At 38.4% G+C, this 14,935-nt stretch overlaps 1 protein-coding gene across 3 annotated transcripts in view; it reads left to right on the top strand.

The window, feature by feature from the left end:
- STK4 (serine/threonine kinase 4) overlaps nt 1-14,935 on the top strand; it is a 113,955-nt gene that overhangs the window by 79,897 nt on the left and 19,123 nt on the right. The window contains exon 11 of one of the 3 annotated variants that reach the window (XM_025399881.1): nt 7,183-7,277. The exons of the other annotated variants lie outside the window; for them this stretch is intronic. Within the exon in view, the coding sequence (XP_025255666.1) occupies nt 7,183-7,266 (84 nt within the window). The 3' untranslated portion in view covers nt 7,267-7,277. The remainder of the gene's footprint in view (nt 1-7,182; nt 7,278-14,935) is intronic. 3 annotated transcript variants of the gene reach the window in all.

Below are 14,935 nucleotides of genomic sequence, written 5' to 3'. Positions count from 1 at the left end.
TGTTGGGTTATTTGCACTAAGTTTACTTTCAGAATTTTGGTAGAATTTTATTAGCCAAGAATTATAAGGCCGTTGATGTTTATTTTTGGTTCATTGTGTATTAAGTATTATCACTTATTTTTATTTCACATTTTATTTTGCTATTACAAAAAAATTAGCTCTTCCAATGATGACACGTAATTCAGAAGTGAGGAAGCCAAGGGAGCAGTTAAGCCTGGATATCTGGTATGACTTCGTTTGCTGATGATAGTAATTATTGTCATCACTTTAGATTTAGGTAGCATTTAATATAGTTAAAGGTGCATTCATATTTTGTTCTTTTGTTTGGCAATGCTTACAGTGTTTCTGTGAGGTAGCAGGGTGGGGGTTCTTATCCTCTTATAGTTTGAGGAAATGGAGCCCAGAGACATTTTACAAAGGCATCTTTCCTACTTCGTGCCAGAATCAGGTCTGGAACCCAAACCCGTAAGTGGCTTCCTGTCTCCATTCATTCGTAAGTGTGTGTGTTTTCTCACATGAAAAAAAACAAAAACTATGCTTACATATTAAATAACCAATGTTATAAACCAGGAAAAAGAATCTTCTTTCAGATAACATCTGATAGGGACTACAGTAACCAGGAAGAATGATTTCAGGTTTATTGTATCTTCCTGGGAATTTCGTGACATTAGAGGAGTATTTTTTCTTAACTCAGAGTGTTTTTTTCATGCTTATTGAGAACACAATGCAGATTGACAAACTTTGTATTTCATTAATTGTTTATGCAAACAATTCTTCTTATTGGAGCAATTTAATTTGTACTTTCTTTTGCTGTTCTTATTTACTTTCTAATTATGGATTGTACAGTAATTTTGCTGTTGTCAGAAAATGTCATTTATTTTATTTTAGTTTTTTTGAGAAGGAGTCTCGCTCTGTCGCCCAGGCTGAGTGCAGTGGCCCAATCTCGGCTTAGTGCAACCTCCACCTCCCGGGTTCAAATGATTCTCCTGCCTCAGCCTCCTGAGTAGCTGAGCTTACAGGCGCATGCCACCATGCCTGGCTAAGTTTTATATTTTTAGTAGAGATGAGGTTTCACCATGTTGGCCAGGCTAGTCACGAACTCCTGACCTCAGGTAATCCGCCTGCCTCAGCCTCCCAGAGTGCTGCCTGGCCTAATTTGCTTTTCTTACTCCAGTATTAGATAATGAATATTTTTAGTAATCTTCATATTGGTTGCTCATTATCTTGTCTAATTTTAAATTTTATTGGCAGAGACACTTGGTCTCTTAAGACTACATTGTGGAATTTGAGAAGGAAATGATGAAAATATCAGTTATTTAATGCTTATTGTGTATTAGGTCCCTGTACATGTTTTGCATGGGTTATTTGAACTAAGTTTACTTTCAGAATTTTGGTAGAATTTTATTTCCAATGATAAATAAATGCTTTGAGACACTAGGTGACCAGAGATGCTAGGTGACCACCTCCCACCCTTGGCATGTGATTAATAAATGACAGACTATTATTTTTCTCAGAAGAATACACACTTGTTTGCATGAGAATGGTTATATATGTGCTGATGGTAAACATTTATCTAACTCAGATGCTACATCTTTTCTTTCTCTTAACGTGTGCAGCCCTTAGCGAATTGCCATAGCATGCAGGTACTCAGAATGTATTATTTGATAATGTTATTTGATCCCATTGTGCACTCTTTGGAAAACTTTTTAAATCTCTTCAGATTTTCTTTTTGTAATATCTATTCATTTATGTGTATAGGAATATGTTAATTGGACTATAATTTCATAGATGTGGAATTTAGATTTCTTCCCTGCTTCTTTGGTAAAACTGTAGTAAAAACATTGATTGGAAATACAGTGTTGGGAATTCCCTTGATCGAATTGGATAAAGCATAAAGCATTTAGCAAAGTGCCTGTCATTCCTACTCTATTATTAATACGTGGGTTCCTTTTGGAGTGACGGCTTATTTATAGTGAAGGAGAGCAGTGGATTGGGAATCAGGTCTCAGCTCTGACTGTAACTAGCTTTATGTCCTTAAGTAAGCCACCTAACCTTTCTGGGAATGCGTCTCTCTCATAGGGCTCATATGAGCCTAAAATAAAGAGCTTTTGTAAAGTGTATAAAAGATGCTCAGTATATATAAGGTTCTTTTCCTGTTCTTTTAAAAGCAGAGAAATGCTTAGGACATCCAGGACACCAACATGGGCATCAAAGGCAGTCTAATATACCGACCAAGAGCAGATAGACTTGGATTCATTGCTGGTTTCATTATTTATGGGACCAGTAACTCTAGGCTTGTCACCAACCTAGAATGAAGACACTAATCATATTTACCTCTGAGTTATTGAGAAGATTAAATTTAAAAATGCTGTAAAGTGCTTAGCAGAGTATCTGACACAGAGTAGGCATTCAGTAAATTTTCACGTGTAACACTTAGGGTGGGAGACGTGGATGAACTACCAGAAAAGGGAACGATACCGAAGTGGGCTGCCCCCAAAAAACGAAGGTAAAAGGAAGACCCACACTTATTTTACACTTTTATTGCAGGCCCTGCTAGTTCACACATAGTTTGCTTTGTGATTTTTTTTTTTTTTTTTTTTTTTTGGGGGGACGGAGTCTTGTTCTGTTGCCCAGGCTGGAGTGCAGTGGCGTGATCTTGGCTCACTGCAACCTCCACCTCCCAGTTTCAAGCGATTCTCCTGCCTCAGCCTCCCAAGTAGCTGGGACTACAGGTGCCTGCCACCACACCCGGCTAATTTTTGTATTTTTGGTAGAAACGGGGTTTCACCATGTTGGCCAGGCTGGTCTCGAACTCCTGACCTCAGGTGATCCATCCAGCTAGGCCTCCCAAAGTGCTGGAATTACACGCATGAGCCACCGCACCCGGCTGTGATATTTATTTTATACCTAAGATGAGCTTAATTGTGTTATGACTTTCTTGTTCCTAGGGTGAGCTTAATTCTGTTATGACTTTCTTGTTCCTAGGGTTTAAATATCAAGGATACTGACTGAAACATTGACAGACCTTTTGTGTTTTCTCTCATTGCTTCCCTTCTATGCCTGCCTGGAGGCTGTAAGTCCTGGAAGTTCCCACATAGATTTTTTTTTTTTTTTAAACAGGTTTATCCTGATGGTACATTTGTTAATGTAAAATAGCTCAAGTAACTGTTTGTGTGTATGTGTGAAAGCGACAGAGAGAGACAGAGAGAGCTGATGGGATCCATCAGCTGCTGAGTGCACCCTTTTGTCTAGCAGAGTTCACATTACACAGAGCATTGAATCAGAGGGTGGCCAGCAGCTGGAGGGAGGGCAAACTTGAATCTACTTTATAGACCCACTGGTCACTTCCATTTGCCCTTTACTTAGGAGAAAATACACAGCAAAAACTGTTCTAGGATTTTGTAGCCTTTAGACATGGATGCATCTAGTTTAATAAATCTTAATGTAGTGTTATTAAAAATGAGGTAAAGTCAGAAAATTTTCTACCCCCTCCCAACTGTTCTTATTCCCAGATATGGCAGGACCCAGCATAAAGTTATTTTCACACGTTGGGAAGAAACGTTCTATTCCAATTTCAAGTGGAGGTTTTCCACTTTTGGAAGTGCTGCTGAGACTGCAATTATAAACTACAACTATTCTTTTAAAACAGTTCCTGGGATGAATTAAGATCTTGTGGTAAAAATACCATATACAATCTGTCACATTATCTGCGGAACTCTTCCCTATGCCAGCTTGGTCAGTGAGGGTAACAGCTGCCCAGAGTTCATTGCTGAAGGGATGTTTAACAATGGTACTGTGAATTCAGCACTTCATATTAGAATAGTGCGTGAGTTCCTGGTATTCGGTTAATAGAGTTTTACGTACAGTGATATAGAAAATATGTGATGCACAGGATTTCAGCTTTTTAAGAATTCTCACCACTTCTCCCATCTCAATTTTGTTATTGTGGAAAATGAAGATCCCACAGGAAAGCCAAGTGTGTAGTCCTCATTCCCTGACTTCTGGCTTTGTACTCCATCACTCTCCACTTCCTTCCCCTCCCCTGTCTACACTGTTCACCTGGGCCTAAACATGTCTGAAAGACTGCAGCCTCAAGGAAAGCTTCAAGTTAGACTAGATGACCTTTAAGGTTTTGTTAATCCTGAGAATCTGTTTGGCCACATCAGTGAACTCTTTTGTATCTACTCAAATGTGATAGAACAGACGAGCATTCAGAGTAAGAGGATCTTCCTAGGCTCGGTGCAGAGAGAACAGGCAGTAGTGCTGTCCCATGGCTATTGATTACACATCTCGCCCTGGGGGTGTGTGGGGACTGGGGAAGGGGGAACCAGTTTGGCCTGTGGCACTTGTGATTTTTATACTTTGAACTACTGAATGGGTCTGAGTTCTCCAGCTCTTCACAGATCCCACCACTTCCTGGTTGTTGTTTTATGACGGCCTGTTGAGCTTATTTCTGTTGTCTTTGCCAGTCTCTAAAAACATTTGTGTTTGTGATCTCTGATTTAACCAGTCTCCAGTTCACAGTCATTTAGGTAGCATTCAGCTTTTTAATATTAATAAATATTGCTTTAATAAGAACATCTTTGCATGGTGTATCCTTAGAATTAATTCCTGCAGTAGAATTATTGGGTCAACCTGTTTATAAATTTGAAATTTTGATATATATTGTTAAATTTCCCCATCGTTTATGGTATGTGAATTGTCACTTTATGTTATTTACCAAATTTTCCATGTAATTCTTATTTTCTTTATTGATTTTAAAGACTTCTTCAGTTGTCAAGTCAGGTTATGAGCCTTTTAATATATGTGGTAAAGATATTCTCCTAGAATATATTTTAAAGCTTTGTATAAGGTTTCTAACTTCAGACATTTAAATTTTTATATATTTTTATTTATTAGCTTTTTTTTGTGGTTTCTGGAATTTTATGTCATGTTTGAAAAAAGTTTTTCACATTCTAAGATTACAAAAGTATTAACCCCTACTTTGTTTTAGAATGTTCATTATGATTTTCTTTCTCAATATTTAATCTATCAGGTATTTGTCTTGGTGTTAAGAGTAAGGCAGCAATTGAGCTTTATATTTTTCTAACAACCCAGAATTTAAAAAAATACATAGTTAATTTAGAATTACCAAATCTTAATAGCTTATAGTATCTAAAAGTGGCTTGTTTTCACAGATAGAAAGTTTCCACTTCAAATGAGTTTTAATGTTTTTCGGGTTTTAAAACCTCTAGAAAGAAACTGAACAGAACACCATATTGGTTTTGGCATTAACCTTAATGCATCTCCAATAGGCTGATTCTACAGAATTTGATCCAAAGTACTTCTATGTCTTGATCCTTTTTTTGCCAAGCAAAATTGATTATTTCTAACCAAAAGGCCTTTAGTGCTAGACTGAAAGAAAAGTAAGGGGGTCCTCCTGTGCTGGTTGTACTTTACATAATTTGGCATCAAGTACAATGCTTTTTTTTTTTTTTCTCTTTAGTTTCTTTCTCTTCACTAGCCTCTGATGGTCCAGGCCTCTTGTTGCTGAGGGGCTTTTTGGGAGACAAATTCAAATCCTTTCTGTCTAGCTCATTGTTATTGTATCTTTTCGCGCTTTCCTTTTTTCATGGTACTTCAGTAAGTGGTTGACGGTTATTACTAGCTTCTCTTGTACAGTGGGATTTAGCTGTGGGTTGATTTGTTGCGCTGGTATGTTTTCAACTGCGACAATGCGTTTCTCTATCACATAGATTATCTTTGTAGCTTCATTAGAGGTGTTTTAGTTCCTCTTTTGAATATTTATCTGAGTATCTTAGTACCTTGGCAGTCCCACTATCCTAAATTATTATAGTGCCTTTATTAAAGTAAATTTTGTCTTTGAGGCTTATGTTTAGGTCAGGCTTGCAGGCAGGGAGACAGATTATGCCCTTGTGGTTGAGAGGCATATAGTGGTTAAAACCACTGGAGTTATTCTGTTAGGGCTCACAGCCTATCTGCTCTACCTGTTATGTCACCCATCTAACCCTTGATTGTCTTATCTATCAAACATGGTAAAGTCATACCTCTCATAGGGCTGTTGTGAGTATCAAATGAGATACAGGTTGCGTCATCCCAAATCCGAAAATCCAAAATCCAAAGCACTTCTGGTCCCAGGCATCTTGGATAAGGGATACTAAAACTGTAATGCATGTAAAGCACCTTTAGGACAATGGTCCTTATTGCTGGCCTGCAATAAGCACTTAATAAATGTTATTATTTTCTTCTTTTTTGGTGTTGGTTTGCTCTTCTACAATGTTACTATTTTTTTAACCTTCTAGTTCTAAAAAAACACTCTCATTATAGAAAATTTAGAGACTGAAGAAAAGCTTAAAGAAGAAAATGTCTCTTACAACTCTTCCACTCCCCCAGCAATAATAATTACATTTTAACATTTCCTTCCAGTTTTTTATACTTAATATTATTTTACACAACTGAGATCATTCTACATGCATAATAAATCTTGATTTCTTTTCACTTAACATACCTTAAACATTTTCTCATATCATTAAAAACACTTGTGAAATCATTTTTAAGGGTTACATAATAGCCTATCACATTATATTCTTTTGGTTGATTTAATCATTCTCTTTTTACTTGGCATTTAACATTTAGTGCTTTTTTGGTTGGAGTTGGGTTGTTTTCAGGTCATTCTAATGTATTAAGCCAGGCTTTTTTCTTGTCAACAGGAGGTTTGGGGATTGAGTCTTTTTGTTTGTTTTTGTTGTTACGTTTTTTTGCCTGTTGAGTATGAATTAAGCTGGGGTTTTAACCATCAGCACCTGTGCTCTCAGACCACCACCCTTTCTGGACAATCTCCATGCTCTGGTTTTTAACCTTTTTCTGATGAGTTTGTTTTCTTCTGTGCTAGAAGAAAGATGAATGGAGACTATGATTGGTGTTTAGGTTTCTGACCCAGCAGTGCCGTGTGAATGCCCAGGAGCTAGCCAAGGTCAACACCACTGCCTGTTAATGGCCTTTTACTGAAGTAGTCATGCCGAGCAGTTTCTGGTGAGAAGACTATCCTAGATTGTTCTTGACAGGGTACACTATTTTTGTTTCAACTTCTTATTTTTCCTGTAAAGCTTGGTTTAAAGTATGTTGAGACTGAATTTATTTGTGCTTTGGAATATAATGAGATTTTGTGCTCCTTTCTTTCAGAAAACTAGCCAAGAACAGCAGTCTGAAAAAGACATATGTATCCAAAATTGCCAGGGAAACCTGCTGTGTAGATACGCTTTCTGAGAAACCACATGGCAAATGAATGTCATCTTTGTCTCAGAACCACAGTAGCCTGGTTCTGCTGGTGGATTGTGCTAGCGGATTTGAGCTTGGTTTTGAACTCAGTTATTGAAATGGCTTTGAGAGCAGGACTTAAATGCCTGTGGTTTGTGACCCCAAGAGGCTGCTTAAAACAGTATCAGCCTGTGTGAGCCTGAGACCGTTTTTCATTTCCTTTGTTTGGTTCGGAGACTGCTTGATCCATGGCTGCTTGGCAGGCTTCTTCTTTAACGTTCATTCTCATGGCCATTTATTCTCTGATATTAAACTACAGGATGATTTTAATCTCAACTACATGGAGAGAAAAAGAGATGAGTCCAGACTGGCTCAGAAATGGATCCTAAGAACTACAATAAGTATCATAGCACCTTAACCCCTAGGAAGGGCTGTTCCAAGGTTACTTCTATGTGGCTTCACTGTAAGCACAGGTGACAAATGGGCATGTCTTAAATTCCTAGAAGCCATTGTCTCTCTCAATCAGCTGTTCCAACACTGTATCAGAGAATGATAAACTTTCAGGATTGAAAAGGATCTTAAAGGACATATTTTCCAGCTCTTGCTATATTTCCAACAAGAGGCATCATTTCACATTTGCTTGACTACCTCCAGTCATTTCTGAGAAGAGGGAATTCCACAAGTTGGAAGTAGTTCACATCATTGCTCAAAGCTCTGTGTAAAGATAGTAGGGTTTTTTGTTTTGTTTTGTTTTACTTTGTTTTTCGGCCAAAATTTGTCCCCAGGGAACTTCTATCCATGAAATTTTGATTACTTCTCACAGGAACTTTAGCAAAAGTTAGTTGGGATTATCTGGATTTTCCATTTTGCAGATAGAGAAAGCCACCATCTCTTTCCCCTAACTACTTAGTACTGTGGTAGCTTGGGTTGAGGAAAATTTGCCAGCTCATTGTTACAAAGGCAAGTCACTAAATCATGGCTTCTCTGTATGCTAACACTGCCCAGCATATAGGCTTTACTGCTGTCTGTGCTTCATTCTCTCTCTGTTTAGCTGAGAGAATGAGTGTGAAAGCACTTACCCAATAATAGTAGATGTTGGGTGACATTTCATTAGAAGTGCAGACTCCTGGCCAGGCGTGGGGTTCACACCTGTAATCCAAGGACTTTGAGAGGCCAAAGCGGGAAGATCCCTTGAGCCCAGGAGTTCGAGACCAGCCTGAGCAACATAGCTAGACCCTGTCTCTACAAAAAATTAAAAAATTAGCCAGGCATGGTGGTGCCTACCTATAGTCCTAGCTACTCAAGAGGCTGAGGCAGGAGGGTCACTTGAGCCCAGGAGTTTGAGGCTGCAGTAAGCTATGATTGCACCACTGCACTCTAGCCTGGGTGATAGAGGGAGACCCTATCTTTTTTTTCTTTTTTTAAAAAAGGAAAAAGTACAGACTCCAGAGTCAGACAGAACCTGATTCAATTTTGATTTCAACCACTTGTGGGCTGTGTTAACCTCAATGGATTATATAATTCTTCAAACCTCAAATTCCCCATCTGTAGCACTGGGTTAATAATTACAGCTGTAAGATTTAATGAAGAGCAAATGAGATTAATACATGTAAAATACTTAATGTATGGCTGCTAATAATGAACAGTTAATGCTTAAAAAATTCTGGCTTTTATTATTGCTATTGTTACTATTCCTGTAATCACTGTACAACAAGGTCCCTTGAATCCTGCCCTCTCATCAAGGCAATACAGGCAAAGCTTAACCTGTCCCACATATCCTTGTGATTTCTCCTCTCCATAGGACTACCCTTGGTATTCATTTTCACCTGATTTACCAAGAATAGCAATATCAGCATCAAAAGAAGGGGTGGGGATGGGCATGCACACAATTTCTCTGGCCCCTGGATATCCCTGCTTCTCTTACATGGGGAGGTTTCAGGAGTGACCTCGGTATTCTGCCGTGTTGTCAGAACTGGAGGTTGGGCGTTAACTTTTTTTTCTTATTTTCCTGCCTTTAGGGAAAACACCTATATTCAAAAATATCATGGTTGTCTTTATTTTCAGAGATGGTTTCATCCTCTGTGGTTCTGTCATTTGAGTATGTGTTTTTAACAGTCTAGCTCATTCTACTTTGTTCTTGTGATCTAGATTTCTTAGTGGTCAGTTTTGTTTGGTTTCACTCCAGATTAATGCAGATCTCTGCCACTTCCCAAGACATCTTAATTTCATGTACATTTTAAAATTTATTGGCATCAAGTTTTAGATTTTAAAATTTACGGTATCTGTATTTATAGCTTGCTTTTTCATTCCTGTTATTTGTTTCTTCTTTTTGGGGGGGGGTTGGGGATCAGTCTTATCAAAGTGTAATTTTTTTAAGCCCAAACCAGCTTTTGGTTTTGTTGATCCTTGCTACTGCACGTTAACTTTTGCATTCATTAATTTATGTTCTTACATCTTTTTCTTCTTTCTGCTTTCTATGGGTTTATTTTTCTTTTCTTCACTTGGACAATTCAGCTTACTAATTTTTAATTATCTTTCTTTTCTTTTTCTTTCTTTTCCTTTTCCCTAAGACGGAGTCTTGCACTGTTGCCCAGGCTGGAGTGCAGTGGCGTGATCTTGGCTCACTGGCTGCAACCTCCGCCTCCCAGGTTCAAGCGATTCTCCTGTCTCAGCCTCCCGAGTAGCTGGGACTAGAGGTGCGCACCACCATGCCTGGCTAATTTTTGTATTTTTAGTAGAGGTGGGGTTTCACCATGTTGGCCAGGCTGGTCTGGAACTTCTGACCTCATGATCTGCCTGCCTCGTCCTCCTAAAGTCCTGGGATTACAGGTGTGAGCCACCGCGCCCGGCCCAATTATCTTTCTTTTCGAACATACATTTAAGGCTGTAAAATTTCCTTTAAATATTATTTCAACTACCTTCCACAATTTTTGATATGTAATATTTTTTGTAAAGTCAGGTTTGTTGAGGTTTAATTTATATGCTATAAAGCATCCTCCTTTTAAGTGTACAGTTGGATAAGTTTTTTTTTTTTTTTTTTTTGAGACGGAGTCTCGCTCTGTTGCCCAGGCTGGAGTGCTGTGGCCGGATCTCAGCTCACTGCAAGCTCCGCCTCCCGGGTTCCCGCCATTCTCCTGTCTCAGCCTCCCGAGTAGCTGGGACTACAGGCGCCCGCCACCTCGCCCGGCTAGTTTTTTGTATTTTTTAGTAGAGACGGGGTTTCACCGTGTTAGCCAGGGTGGTCTTGATCTCCTGACCTCGTGATCCGCCCGTCTCGGCCTCCCAAAGTGCTGGGATTACAGGCTTGAGCCACCGCGCCCGGCCCAGTTGGATAAGTTTTAATAGAAATATACAGTTGTATAAATACCACCATAATCAAGCTATAGAACATTTCTAATATCCTATCAAGTTCCCTTATGCCCTGTGTTTTGTCCCTAAAGTTTTGTCTTTTCTAGGATGTCAGATGCATGGAATTGTGCAGTATATAGACTTTTGTGTTTGGCCTCATTCACTTAGGATACTGTTTTGAGATTTGTTCATTTATTGCATATGTCTGGAGTTTGTTCCTTTTTATTACTGAGTAGTTTCCATTATATGGATATTACCAGAATTTATCTGTTCACCACTAATTTATTTTCAGTGGGAGAAAATGAGAGTGTTTTAATTCTGCACTTGGACTGTAAATATCATCCAGACTTTTCTGGATTGGAAAGTATCTTGGCATTTCTCAAATATAAATATTTATTTAGGTTTTATCGTTTTGGAAGTTTTTCCATTAGTGGGCAAACATGAACTCATGTGTGTTCACTTGCACCTTTTCCTCCCTGTAGCAGTCTGGGTTCAGAGAGGAGATAGAAACCACACAGTAGGTTAAAGAAGGGAAGTTTAATATAATAAGTATTACCTATGATAAAAGAGTAACTATCAGATATGAAGAAACTCTGTAGGGTTCCCTAAGGCTGAGGACATATATCCAAGGAAGGACAAACTGCCAGGGCTTCAGACCTCATTGGAGAAGATGTGATTCAGCCCATGGAATCACAGGGGAGTTTGCTGGTTTGACAAGACTGGAGCTGATCCAAAGTCTCTGGGCAAGCCCTCGTTTACCCTCTGGAGTGCCGGCAGAGAGCAGGCCATCCAGTGGGTTACTGGCCATCCAGTGGGTAGTGGGGTCTGGGCCCACCTAGAACACAAGAGCCATGTGGAGGCTTTGGTGTCCGTGTCAGCTGAACTCCCAAAACGTTAGGGTAGGCTGAGCCTGCAAGGTCACAGAAAGACCATGTTCTAGGCTGTAGCTGGGCCACAGTGTTGATGGTCCTCACAGCCACATTGCCAGCTGTCGTGCTGGATACTTAGGACAGCCTCTTCCTCCCAGTGCTCTACTGAGAAAACTTCATAGCACACGTTCTTCAGAGAAATGCTTATCACAGAGTGCATCTAGAAGGGTGCACTTGGATCTTAGAGGTAACACACTCTCCCTATTCTTTTAAAAATAAGTACTATCAAGTCGAGAGCAGTAATAACTATATGCTTGTACTATTAACAGTCAGACCCTTCATGAGGGGAAAAGAGTTTATGAAAATTAGAACTTGCATAGTTTTAAGTAACAAAGATATGTTTATAGACAAATAGAACTATACCTTCCCATGGGACCTGTATGTTATATACTAATCATGATATTGTCACTATTCTCCCCTCTCCCAATCATTGGAATCATAGATTCCAAGTTGTAAGTCAGACCTCAGATTGGAAGCACTTTCTTTCTTCAAGATGTTTGCTCATTATAGAAAACATTTAGGAAGCACATTTTAAAGAAGAGTTTTATACCAGAGAAGCTAAGTGTTTTTAACTCTGAGTCTAGACGAGCTTACTGCTAGGAATATGGTGTTTAAACCTTTCAAAATGAAAAACTAGGACACATGGTCTTTACAAAATTTTTTTCTGGTGTAGGAATTTATACACATTTGAGAAGTATTACCATGGCATAAATTAATTCACATTTGATTATACGAATTAAACAGTTGCCGAAAAGAATAAAGGACTATCCTAAAATATTTAAGCTATATATAAACTAATGCTTTTACAGAATAAGGATTAATCCCATCTTTTTTAGAGTCTTTAACCAGAAAAATGAGCAAATGATAAAAATTCATATTTAGCAGTTTGAAGGTCTTACACACACACACACACATATACACACACACACACACACACACACCCCTACCCCTATCTAGACCTAATTTATGTTTTTGACACTGTAGAGAGTTCAGGTCCTAAGACTTTATGGCCATTATAAAAAGATTCTGACATGCTTTGCAGAATTCTTGTCTGCTTTTGTTGCGGATTTTTTTTTTCTTTCAAAGGATTGCTTGAGAGGATATTTCTTTTTTGGGTATTTAGGTTGTGAATCTCTCGCCCTTCATTACATGGGAGTACCTAGCAGTAAGGCTTACAGAATGTTATATACTTTCCAGAAACTGAGTGCTGCGTACTTGCAATCTTTTCCACTTTAAGAAAGCCCCAATTTTAAAAATTCGACCTGCAAAGTAGCTTACTTAGGGAATTTCTATTTGTATTCTTGACAAGTTTTCTGTAAGCATTTTTTTTCTTCTATGTGTTTAAAATTGGATCCTATTTAGTCTGAAGATGCGTTTTAAGACTGCATCTATTAAATAAAGTGAGATCAATTTGCATTTTAGCTTTCAAATTTTGCTTGGGATTCTTTGGGCTTTTTTTATTTGGCAGGAAGAGAGAGAAGAAGCTTGGCCTTTTTTGCTGTCTTGGAAATTTCCAGCCCAAGAAAGCATACAGAGGCATAGCTCGCAGGATTTCTTATGTGATTAGCTAGCTCTTTTCCTGAATTATTAAGCTGCATTAAAACAGCAGCTCAGTGCAGTTGGTGTTTTAGGTTTTCATACCTTCTGAAAGATTAATATTCCTACAAGAATGAGGTTACTTTTGATGCCTCCCTTTAGTGCTTTCAAACATCAAGAGCCTTGCATTCTTGTACTGTAGACATTTACAATTATTCTAGGAGGTGTAATGGGTGCTTACTAACTTCTTGAAAGTGTTTCTCTCACAGATTGGCTTCCTTAAGTGTGAAATTTATACACCAATTTAAAACTACAGTGTCCCCCTTGTCAATGGGGGAATATGTTCCAGGACCCCCACTGGACACCTGAAACCATAGATAGTACTGAACTCCATTGCTGTCAGTCAGAACATGTTTCTCTTCATGTCTTTCACCCACAAATTTAATGCCTTTTCTATCTTAACCAAGTGCTTATCACACAGCTGTGGTTGAAACTTTTGCTCCTTGAGGTATGACAGCAAAACTAGCATGTATTTCTTTTTCCTTCTTCACAGTATCATGGGTAGAAGATTCATTCTTACTGTAATCTTAGCAGCCTTAGTGTATGATTTTTTGTTATTAGCCAACAATGTTCATCTTTTCACTTAAAGGAAGCACATCATGGTTTCTCTTTAGCATACGTGAATTGCCAGCATTACTACTCTTGCATTTTGGGTCTATTATTAAGTGAAATAGAGGTTTCCTTGAATGCAAGTACTGTGATGCGAATTCTGCAACAGTCCATTTGATAACCAGGGTGACTACTGAGTGATTGAGGGGTGAGTAGTATGTATAGCATGGTTATGCTGGACAAAGGGATGATTCACGTCCCAGGCGGGATAGAGCAGGATAGTGCAGGATTTCATCATGCCTCTCAGAATGGCACACAGTTAAAACTTAGGAATTGATTATTTCTGGAAGTTTCCATTTAATATTTTCAGACCTTGGTTGACTGTGGGTAACATAACTGCAGACAAGGGGGAATATAATGTACTCTTAAAATAGAATTTTTCTTTAAGAGCAATCATAAACAACCAGGACTGGAGTGAATCTTTTTCATTTTTTCCTTGTAACTTTATCGCAATTAGGATACTGAATTAGTTGCTCATTTTGATTTTGGTATGCATGGGTCAATTTTGAGTAATTGATATAACTTTTATTTAATGAACTTAAATTATCCTCTTAGGCTTGTGTATTGATTACATACTTTCAATGCTGAAAAGCCTAGTGTCTTATTGGTGCTTGAGAGAACCCAGTAAAAAGTCAGTATCATTTTCGAATAAAGGCTTAAAGATTAAGGATATATTTCTTTATTAAATATTTATTAAGAATTATTTTTTGCTGGCCTGCTCTCTGAAAATATATTAGATATAGTCTTTACTCTCAGATAGGTCCTACTTCAGTAAAAGAAAAAGATACAGGATTGAGAGAGGAGTTGGAGCTTGTGCTGAGCTGGAAGGTTGAATGGGCAGCAGCCCCCTAAGCAGAAGACAGAATTAGATCCAGCAGAAGCTTGGAGGTGTAAAAAAGCATGGCACCTGAAGGAATTGGGAGTTGTTGTTAGTATTACTGACAAATTAGCTCATAAGTATTTTCGTTTATTTAACCTAATTTTATTAGTTCTCTGTATCCCAGATGTGTTACTTGATATAACCAAACTTGCATTTCATTTTTAAAAGTTAAAATTCAGACCTTTACTTGAATTAAAATGATCCCCTCTTCTCTGCACTATTAATGTATGACGAGATAAAGGTTTTTTTCCCCATAGACTCTGACCACGGGGATTCTTCCATCTGTCAATTCCTATAGCACATGTTGCCCTGACAT

This window comes from Theropithecus gelada, chromosome 10, assembly GCF_003255815.1.
Source record: "Theropithecus gelada isolate Dixy chromosome 10, Tgel_1.0, whole genome shotgun sequence".
NCBI lineage: Eukaryota > Metazoa > Chordata > Mammalia > Primates > Cercopithecidae > Theropithecus > Theropithecus gelada.
The sequence above is the reverse complement of the archived record's forward strand: the minus strand, read 5'-3'. Positions and strand labels throughout refer to the sequence as shown.